The sequence below is a fragment of the Notolepis coatsorum genome (genome assembly GCF_963971535.1).
Source record: "Notolepis coatsorum genome assembly, chromosome: 7".
In the NCBI taxonomy this organism is placed as follows: Eukaryota; Metazoa; Chordata; class Actinopteri; order Aulopiformes; family Paralepididae; genus Notolepis; species Notolepis coatsorum.
In genome coordinates this window covers 66,111,812-66,123,053 of record NC_140171.1, presented here as the reverse complement: position 1 = coordinate 66,123,053, position 11,242 = coordinate 66,111,812, and the positions used below count along the sequence as shown (strand labels likewise).

Sequence of the window (11,242 nt, the reverse complement as noted above, 5' to 3'; positions counted from 1 at the left end):
GCCCTCCATCATTGCGTGTCAACGGGGTCATTGTCAGTGAGGCTGTTCTTCTGCAGCCCAGTCTTTTAGTAAGCCGGTTTGTAAGTGTCGTATCAACAGCGAAGTGACAAACCATCACAGCATGTTGCCAGATTGACAGTATCCATTCATTCTCTGCTCGGGTCAGCGCTGACAGATGCCCATCCCTGACAGCAGGGCAATTTAGTCAGTCTCTTTAGTCCAATTTAGCCAGAGTTAGTCATGTTTTAGTCATGGCCACATTTTGTTTTGTCCCTATTGTTCAAAAACTAAATAGGAATCAAAACCTGAAGGGAAAAATATGGGGAGAGAGACCGACTGACCGACCCACTCAGAGACCCATTTAGGTGAACCCCTCCTTTATAACCTCCACTCCACAGTCAACCACACGTCTTTTTAAAATAGCAGTCATCATCCCAAAGAAAAGTCTGACAACGTTATTCAGAAACAACTCAGTGTATGTTTTTATCAAGGTCATTCATCCATTAAGCACTAAAGTTCAGTACAAAATAATGTCACAAAACAAAGACAACCTATCAGAAACTGCGACTGCCCAACAGGAAGCATTCTTTCCCCAGCGGTCGCTGCAATGACATCATATTTACATGAAATGGTGGACTGATGGATTGTAAAATGAACTGATAAATGAACCCATTATGACTGAATGGATTTATTACTTTTTTTCTCCTGCAGATTGCTGCTTCTCGGGCCAGCACTGTCTCTTATTCTAGCCCTTTCTAGCTCTCTACTCCTCCTGCATTCTTATTGCTGCGATCCTTAACCTTGCTCTCTCTATCTCTCTCTAATGCTCTATCTTGCTCAACCTCTCTCTCTCTCTGTCCTCTTTGCGTCATCCTCTTTGCGTCATCCTTTCATCTCTTCATATCTCTTTGCCCTCTGTTTTCATCCCAATGTACCAAACGTCCCTTTTGTTTGTTTGTCTCCACGAGCTTCACAGTATATTTCTCTCTCTCTCTCTCTCTCTCTCTCTCTCTCTCTCTCTCTCTCTCTCTCTCTCTCTCTGACTGACTGCTCTGGCTTTATTGAATCTCAGCATGTCTATCCTCTGTGCTCTGCCCTGTAGAAGCACTAGCCTTCACAGTTTGTCTCAGTAATATAGGCAAATGATATATGTGATTGTGATGGACCACATACAGGATATCGAAACTGATTTGCACACTCACATACACAGGTCTTTTTTCTATCATTTTCTTTCAAAATAGTCACAACCACTGAAGTAGTCACAGCGTTGTCACCATTGGCTCCACACACTCTTAGTAACTCTTAGTGACTCTTAACAGTCAGTTAATCAGATGCATACTAGTAGCACTGATAGTGAGCTGGGTAATAGTGAGTTGAAGTGACAACACACACTGCATCGTTCATAGCTGTCATCGAGTAGAACTGATTTATGATCAACTAAGCCCTTGGAACCCTGACTGCAGGGCCTTGTGGGTGACGATGATGTCACACAGGTGCAACACAGAACACCCTACCTGTAGTATAGTGTAGTGTAGATGTATAGCCTTGGTTGAAGAGCTCTTAGCAGCCCTGAAAAGTGCTAAGCCCTCTGGGTGGTAGATACAGAATTATCTTACCATCCCCCTATCTCCCTTGCTGTGCCCTCGGTATCACTTTAGATAGAGAAGCTCAGCAGAACGGGCAAAGGGGGCGTGGAGTCTAACAGGAGTCCTCACTACCTTAAAACAGGCTGAGAGGAAACAGACGTCGTACTAAGAGTCCAATTCAGCCAAATAGGAGGTGCAGGTTAAGGGAGAGAGTGAAAACCGAGAGGGCCAGGAGGGAGATGAGAGAGGGAGAGGGGGATGAGGGAGAGGAGGACGAAGGAGGAAGGTCAAATTCAGGTGGGCACTCCAGCTCGAAGCAGCGCAGGGTGACGCCCGAGTCCTCATTGCCGTAGTTGACCCAGTACTCTTCTGGGTCAAGCTTGGGCAGTGCCAGCTCCTCTTCTCCCATCTCGTACTTGACCACTGAGGTGGAGGTGGAGGGGCCCTTTCCATACAAACCGGCCTTGACTGTCTCCGACGCCTTCTCAAAGACGCCCTTGGTGGCGGACTGGGGCTTGTTCTTGGAGTACCACCAGCGGGTCTTAGTGCTGAAGGTGGTGGTGGTGGATCCAGCAATGGAGCCTGGGTCGGCGAGCGGGCAGAGGGCGAAGTCCATCTCCCGGAGAAAGCGCATGTCCTGGCCTCGGCGGGGGGAAGGGGAGGCGCACATGACCTCAGAGGAGGAGACGCGAGCCTCACGGAACCACTCCCACAGGGCGCGAGCCTCACAGCCACAGGACCAGGGGTTGGCGTTCAGGCGCAGGAACTGGATGCCCTGGGTGTCCCTCAGAGTCTGGCTGGGCAGCTCGGCCAGTGAGTTGTTGAACAGGAAGAGCATGGTGAGGCGGCCCAGGTCGCGGAAGGCCCGGCGGTTAACCTGACGGATACGGTTGTCATGGAGAAGGAGGCGGTCGAGATTCACCAGGCCATGGAACACATTCTCCGACAGCGTGCGGATACGGTTGCCATGGATAAAGAGCTGACTAAGGTTGATGAGATCAGAGAAGATATCGTCCTGCAGGAAGTGGATATGGTTCTCCTGAAAGGGGACAAACAGTTCAGCATGAGAACTTGATGATGAAAATATTGTGAAATATTGTGTGTACGTGTGTGTGTGTGTGTGTGTGTGTGTGTGTGTGTGTGTGTGTGTGTGTGTGTGTGTGTGTGTGTGTGTGTGAATATTATCTCCAGCACCCCTACCTGTAGGTAGAGGAACTGTAGACTGTATAGCTTGTGGAAGATATCATGGGGCAGGGCAGTAAGCCGGCAGCGGTGCATGTGGAGGCTCTGGAGCTTCTCCAGACCACGAAAGGCACCCCCCTCCAGCCGGTGGAGGCTAGGGTTGTCCCCCAGGTCCAGCTCCTCCAGGTCCCTCAGCTCACTGAAGGCCCCTGCCTCAATCCATGTGATGTTGTTGGAGAATAGCCACAGAACCTGACAATACACGGTCAAACATGGAATGGTGATCAGATGTTAATATTAATATGATACAGCAAAATGTGGAGATAGTAGGAGAAGGGCATTAAAATTATCAATAGATGGAATTATTTAGCAGGCCAACCAGGTTTTTAGAATAGAGAAGCTGGGTAAAAAACAGGCTGGTTATCTGACAATGTGGCTAGAAGAATAGACAGAGACACACCAGGCACAGAAAGAAATGGCCAACATTTGGCTGGTGATGCAGCCTATAGCAAGAGCTTCTAATTATAAAAAGAAAGAAAAATAAAAGAACAAAATGGGTCTTGGTGCTCTGCTCAGGAATAAACTACAGTTTCAGGATGCCCAGTCCTAAATTCTAATTTAAACGTTTTGATTGATTGATTGAAAACTGTATTAACAGATTGCAGAATGGGTACAATACAGTACAGCTCAATACACACAATTGTTAAGGGGATGCAGACCAGATAAAGACTTTCGTCTTGTTTACATCAGGGTCCCCCATTTTCAATTCATCAGGACATATATGACATACAGATAGACAGTACTGCTACATCTATACATTTATGACATACCAGATTTGCAAATACAGTACTGTTTGTGATACAAAAAGAGTCCAGAAAAGGGAGTATATACATTTGACGTAAAAACTGTACATAGGAGGAGGTTGGGTGGGGTTGTGTGGGGGGGGGGGGGGGGGGTGGGTAGGGAGGGGTTGGGGGGGGGGAAACACTGTACAACTGTACAAGCAAAACTGTACATTGGGATATTGACAACCATACTAGGTAATTTACATTGGAGGGGGTTGGGGGGGGGGGGAAACACTGTACAAACAAGCAAAACTGTACATTGGAATATTGACAAAACCATACTAGGTAAATTACTGTACATTGGAGGGGGTTGGGTTAGGACATTTACAGGGGCCAGTTTCAAATTGCAGTCTCCCGTAGGTATTCCTTGAGAGTGGTTTTGAAAGTGGGTAGTGATTCACATTCCTTTACAGCTTTGGGTAGGGCGTTCCACATTGATGTGGCATAATTGCGAAACGTGTTTAGTCCCTTGTTTGAGCCGAATCTGGGTTTAACATGATTTGTGGAGCTCCCTCTGGTGTTGTGATTGTGGTATTCACTGACCTTTGGGAAGTATTTTGACATGTACATGGGTACCTTGGTCGTGTAGTGTATCTTGTAGACCAGGCCCATTGCAAGTTGCTGTACTCTGTCGTTCCTTCTCTTCATGTACATCTATATTCTTTTTTAAATGTGTTAGAATATATGTTAATATCTTCCACTTCCCACCCTCTTTATTACCTGAGTTCCGAAGCCAAAAGAGCCAACTCTAAGCTCCGTGATCCTGTTGTTCTGGAGGAATACGCGCTGCGATTCATAGGGCACTCCGATTGGCACAGAGGTGAAGTTTTGCGCCTGGCAGCTCACAGTCATTGGCGTCGGGTAGCACACACACAGGCGTGGGCACGCCTGAGACGGACAGGGCTTCCCGAGGACCAGCCACACCACCAGCCAAAGGGAGAGACCGCCTGGAAGAGAGAAGCGAGGAGAGGTGAGTCTCAAGACAGAGAGAGGAGCGGTCAACTGCGCTGTCCATGGTGCTGAAATATCTCGCCACTATATTACAGGTCCTTGTAAGTTATGTGGACGATGTGGTTTCATGCCTAAATTGTATTGTTAAGAAACAAGCAGACTGAATGAATGAATGAATGAATGAATGAATGAATGAATGAATGAATGAATGAATGAAAACTTTATTTAACAGATTGCAGAATGGGTACAATACAGTACGGCTCAATACACACAATTGTTAAGGGGATGCAGACCAGAGAAAGACGTTTGTCTTGTTTACATCAGGGTCCTCCATTTTCGATTCATACATTTATGACATATACAACATTATATGACATCATTCATGACATTTAATAGGGACCTACATGACAAACAGGTATACTGTTACATTTGTGACATATACGATATGCAAATCGTATATTGATACATGCATACGCATGTGTCTATCTAGGAAAAACCAGAGAAAGAATGAGAATAAACTGAGAATAAACTTACTTTTGCAGTTGCATATGGTGGAGCACTGTCGGCTCCGAGTAGTCGTAGAGTTTTCCATCCTGAACCAAAGCTCAAAGCGAGTTAGCCTGAGAGGGCGAAGTAGTGCCTGCTATCTCCGCTGATGCTCTGGTTCCCGTCGGAGCGACTGAGAGAGTGCTGTTTGGGGGCTTAACTGTCCCATATATACCGGCGCAACCCGGTGTTGCCTACGGCAGTGGGCACTGTGGAATCTCGTACGTCACCAGCCCGGGTCAAAATTGAGCGAGGGTGGTAAATGGAAAGAGGAGGGGCCCTCACAAGGGACCCAGTGAGGGAGGGGGATTCTCTTGGAGAGCTTGAATGCGTAACTGCGCATAGGAGAGAGAAAGAGGAGGAGACGTTGACGTATATGGTAACCAGAAGAAATGGAGAGAGGGAGTGTAAGCACGGAGGAAGAAATAGCGAAGGGAGGGGGAGTAAGTCAAGGCACGGTGCCCGCTCATAATGACTGGGCTTTGTGGAGGAGCAGAGGATGGATAGGAGAAGAGCGCCAGGCTTGTTTCCTGGCTTGCCTTCACAGAGACTGGTATGGTCTTGTTTCCGGCAAGCTTCACACAGACAGATACATGGATATATTGAATAGATCTTGAGTTTAAAGAGAGGGAGCGAGGAATGTGAAAGAAACACCTGAACAATGATACAGCCAGGGTAATATTAACTGCCAAAAGAGAGTGATTGATTGATTGATTGAACATTTTAATAAACAGATTGCAGAATGGGTACAGTACAGTACAGCTCAATACACACAATTGTTAAGGGGATGCAGACCAGAGAAAGTCTTCGTCTTGTTTACATCAGGGTCCCTCATTTTCAATTAATAATGACATTTATGACATAATCTAATCATCTAATCTAATCGAATCATGACATTTCAGACATACATGACATACAGATATACAGACTGTATAATACAGTACTGTTACATTTGTGACATACAAGATATGCAAATATACAGTACTGTTAAACAGATCCTAACAGTAAATATATACGAGGGGGAGATAAATGTACATTAGGAGGGGGTGGGTGGGTGGGAGGGAGTTCGGACATTTACAGAGATCCTAACAGAAAACATATACATACGAGGGGGAGTAGACTGTACATTGGGAGGGGGTGGGTGGGGGGAGGGGGGTGCAAGGTGCAAGCATAGGGAGGGGTGGGGGGGGGGGGGGGTTTGGACATTTACGGGGGCCAGTTTCGATTTGCAGCCTCCCGTAGGTGCTCTTTGAGAGCGGTTTTGAAGGTGGGTAGGGATTCATATTTTTTTACAGCTGTGGGTAGGGTGTTCCACATTGATGTGGCATAATTGCTAAACGTGTTTAGTCCCTTGTTTGAGCCGAATCTGGGTTGAACATGATTTGTGGAACTCCCTCTGGTGTTGTGGTATTCACTGACCTTTGGGAAGTATTTCGACATGTACATGGGTACCTTAGTGGTGTAGTGTATCTTGAAGACCAGGCCCATTGCAAGTTGCTGTACTCTGTCGTCTACTCTAAGCCATCCTAGGTTGTCAAAATTGGCAGGGGTGAGGTGGGTTCTAGGAGTAAGGTCAAGCCGTAGTCTGACCAGTTTGTTTTGTGATGTTTGTAATCTTGTGGGCGGCCGGGTAGCGCAGCGGACTAAGCGTCTGTCTACCACCACAGAGACAGTGGGATCGAATCCAGCTGCGGTACCTCCGGCTTGGTTGGCCGTCCATACTGACACAATCGGGTGGGAAAGCCGGTGGGGTGGGTCCTGGTAGTTGTAAACAGCGACTTCTACAGTTCGGTCGGGGCGCCTGCAAAGCGAGGAAAGAATCTGGGGGAGGTAGTGTGACCCTTCCACACTCTCACACCAGTGAGAGTCCGCGCTGCCAGGTGAAAAGAAGCGGTGGGCTGGCTACACATGTGTCGGAGGAAGCATGTGATAGTCTCCGCCCTCCCAGACCGACAGTAGGGGGTAGAGTGCGCAACGACCAGGAAGTGGATTGGGAATTGGCATAACGACTAACATTGGGATGGGAGAAAAATGGAAAAAGGAGGGGGGAAAGATAATACAAATTTTATTTTTTTGTAATCTTGTTTTTAGTGCCTTTGAGGTGCTTTGGTACCATGAGGTGCAAGCATAGTCGTAGTACCCTTGAATGAGTGCTCCTGTTAGAGTCTTCAGGGTATTCTTGTTTACCAGAGAGGAAATCCGGTACAAGAATCTTGTTCGTTGGTTGACTTTTTTTATTACATTGGATGCCATCTTGTCACAGGAAAGATTTGCCTCGAGGATGGAACCCAGGTATGTAATTAATTTCATCTTTCCTTGTGACAATATTGTCACCCACTGCAACAGAGAAGCCGTTGGTCTTGCTGAGTTTGTTATTTGATCCGAAGAGAATGGACTCTGTTTTACCCAGGTGTAATGATAGTTTGTTATCAGCGAGCCAGGTGCAGATTCTGCCGAGTTCCGAGCTGAGGGTTTGTTCAACCTGTAACTTGTTCTTGTCAGAGACCAGCAGGGCTGAGTCATCCGCGAACAGGAACAAGTTGTAGTCACAAGCTGATGACATGTCATTTGCATAAATTAGGAACAGTAACGGTCCTAGTATGCTTCCTTGTGGAACACCACAGCTCACTGGGAGGGGGGGGATACTCCCAACTAAGAACGAGGAGTACTTTTTGGATGCTTGTTCATTAAAGCTCCACTCCACAATCTGCAATGAGGGTGAATGTGTGTAGAGAGCTGATGCTGGCCATCTTCATTAGTTTACTGAATGTTATGGTGGGAAAACACGTTTGATTTGCTATTCAATATAGAAAGGTCTTAACTCATTGACCGCCGGGGATTAGCCTTATCCTGTGGTAGTATTGCCACGCTGTAAAGGATGGGAGTTAGTCACCTTGTTTGTAGAGCTAAATCTATATTCTATATTATAGCCATGGATACAATACTATAGTCATTTGACATTTAGTTTCTTCCGGTCAAGATGCAAAAAATAGATAATTTCCCCATCCATACGTTCCCGTGTTATACCGTGGTGAATATAAGTATGGTTTTAGAGCGGTCTAGGGTAATTCATGAAATGCTTAGTTATGGCAGTATACGTCGATTCCATTGTAGACGTTGCCGTTTCTTGCCTGAACGCGCTATTGTTCCGGAATCAAATCTACATCATAGGTATTATGTTCCATCATGAATGCATGAAAGGAGTAGGGGGGGGTTCATTTCTGATTATTTGATTGTCGGTAACGGCATTCGTATTCAGCCCGATCGGTACAAAAGCCTTGCAGGATCAAGCAAAAATTTACCTAAAATCGTCCTTACCTGCGACCGGGAGTATTCCAAAAATGATATTACAATTTATTGATCGCCATCTGGTACATCCAATGTCCATTTGCTCAACGGCATAATCCACCATAACATAACGGATCCGGCATATTTGATGGGCTTCAATGTAACCGGCAGAACCGTTCGTCTTGCCCGACAAGGAAAAATGTAACCTGAACCCTTTGGCCATCCCACAGCCCAGGATACAATGTTAGAAAAGGTGCTCGATACCACCGTCTAGCGTGATGCGGCTGGTATTGCACCTAGGCATTCTCAATGCGATTCCCAATGTTAACCCCGAGTCAGTGGGCCTGTAATGAATAGAAATATCGAATAAAAGAAATAACGGTCAAATAACGAGTATACTCTTTGTTGGCATTCAACGATTGGTGGCCAATAACGAGTATAATCGTCGTTGGCGGGGAATGAGTTAAGGGTTTAAAATACATTTGGAGGGGATCTTTGAAGGAAGTATCTACTCTGAGAGCCTACTGTTATACTGTTATCAATCGTCAATTGATGATGTTCAACAATTGAGAATACACTTTATTTTGCAGTTGTGTATGATTATTCTCATTCTCTCGTCGCTCCTCTGTCACACTGTAGCTGAAAGTCAATTATCTGCTAACCTATGGCCATGATCCTAAACCTTTCTGGTACATCGTGTAACTATTTTTTTGTTGTTTATCTGTGTTTTGCTTGTATTTGATTGTTTTTGATATTGTGTTTTTACTGTTGCCTAATTGTAAGGATGGGTAACTGTTTTACTCATCTTTAAAATTGTCTTTATATTCATCTGTATTTTTTTTTTTATATATATGTTTTTGTAGAATTTTTTATTGGTTTGTACTACCGGGCAGTCCGGTAGAGAGAGAGGGAGAGTGTTTGGTGTTCGCTATCAAGTATGACACTGATGGTATTCAGTTGTGTACTTTATTGAACACTCGCATCAAGTCCAGCTACTAGCATACGATGCATATCATTCAGTCTCCTTCTACCGTCTCTACATATGACTCGCCTCTCTCAGGTGGAGAGCGCCCTCTCCTGGCCTGGTGGAGGTATCGTAACATCTCTCTTTACATAACAAATTGAAAGCATACTGGGTTATGATAACTTCATATGCCCTTAACCTTAAACGTATACATCACTAACATTTTGATGAAAACTCTTAACATTGTAATAACATTGTTCACCGCTCTCGCCCCTTGTCTTTGTTCTCTCTTTATGTTACATAGTCTTTTGAGTATCTCACAGGTCTCTGAATGTTGGATCTGGTTCTAGTGTGTTTTGGGGTTTGGGTGTCTTGGTGATATTCTGACTCCCCCCTTGCGACCTGTGGTTCTCTATTCTCTGGTGTGTCTGTATCAGTCTCTGTATCCCAGTCGATTAGTTCTTCCCCAGGGGATATATGGATCTTTTCTGTCACTGGCCGGATGTCCTTTCGGTTCCGGCGGTATTTCCTTCCCTTTACCAGAACGATGTAAGAGCGGTCACTGTGTTGATCGATGCATGTTCCGAGTGACCATCTACTGTCTGGGTCTTTGGGGTGAAGCAGGACTCTCACAGTTTGTCCTTGGATGATCACAGGCATGTCCCGTGCTTGTGTGTCATATTGGCGTTTCATTGTCACTGTTTTGGCTTGCTTCCGTTCAATGACATTCCTCACCACGGTGGGCTTCCTCTGCGTGTCCCTGGTGGGCAGGAGTGTCCGTGTCCTCCTGGACATGAGTCTCTGCACTGGAGAGCTCCCTAGACCCTCTGTTGGAGTGTTCCTCCATGCCAGGATGGCTTTCCATGGGTCTTCTCCATCCAGGATGGTCTTCTTCAGCAGAGTCTTTGCTATTTTCACTGCCGCCTCTGCTTTGCCGTTGCTCTGACTGTGGTAGGGTGATGATGTCTTGTGGCTGAAATCCCATTCCTGCGCAAAACATTGAAAGTCTATTCCTGAAAACGGAGGCCCATTGTCCGTGAACACAATGTGAGGGATTCCATGTCTGCTGAAGTGCTTTTTGCAGCATTCCATAACGGTAGATGATGTGTAGTCTGCCAGCTCGTCTAGTTCCCAGTAATCTGAGTAGTAATCCACCATGATGAGGTATGTGGACTTGTTGACTGTGAGCAAGTCCATTCCCACCTTTGACCATGGGATGTGAGGGATTGGTTGGGGAATCAGTGTTTCCCTTTGTTGTCTTCGTTGGACTGCGTTGCATGTGGAGCAGTCATTGACAAAGTTCTTTACGTCGTTCGTTATGCCTGGCCAGAAGACGGTCTCTCTGGCTTTCCTGAGGCTGGCTTCTACGCCTGAGTGGCCTGTGTGAATCTTTGATAAGAACATGGGGTGTAACACTGTAGGAATGAGTACTCTGTCCCCTTTAAAAATAAGTCCATTTTCGACCGTGAGTTCCTCTTTGTAGGTCCAGAATGGATGTAGTAAGTGGCCTACGTCCTGTTTGTACTCTGGCCATCCCTTGATGACTCTCGCTTGTAGTGTTTGAAACACTGGGTCTTGTGCTGACTGAGTTTTGATGGTTTTCAGCGTCTGTGTGGAGATGTTGATGTTACTTGCGTGCTCTACGTGTTCTATTTCCTTCGTAGTGAGGCCCATGGCGTAGATCGTGGTTGGTGTCTGCATCTCTGTGTGCACCGTGTTGGGTAGTAGCGCCCTGGATAGGAAGTCGGCCACATGTAGGTCTTTGCCTTGTTTGTATATCACCTGTAGTTGGTATCTCTGTAGTCTGAGCAGCATCCTCTGTAGCCTCTTGGGTGCTGAAAGTAAAGACTTTTTAAAGATGATTTCCAGTGGTTTGTGAT

The 11,242-nt window shown here is 46.0% G+C and overlaps 1 protein-coding gene across 1 annotated transcript; it reads right to left on the bottom strand.

The window, feature by feature from the left end:
• Positions 1-1,764: 1,764 nt before the first annotated feature.
• rtn4rl2a (reticulon 4 receptor-like 2 a) lies at positions 1,765-10,559 on the bottom strand (the record flags this gene model as incomplete). The annotated part of the gene is given in 8 exon segments (XM_084318300.1): positions 1,765-2,625; positions 2,787-3,020; positions 4,334-4,560; positions 5,099-5,206; positions 5,209-5,234; positions 5,236-5,269; positions 5,272-5,319; positions 9,962-10,559. Coding segments are annotated over 8 exon segments (2,136 nt in total).
• Between the last annotated feature and the right edge of the window lie 683 nt (positions 10,560-11,242).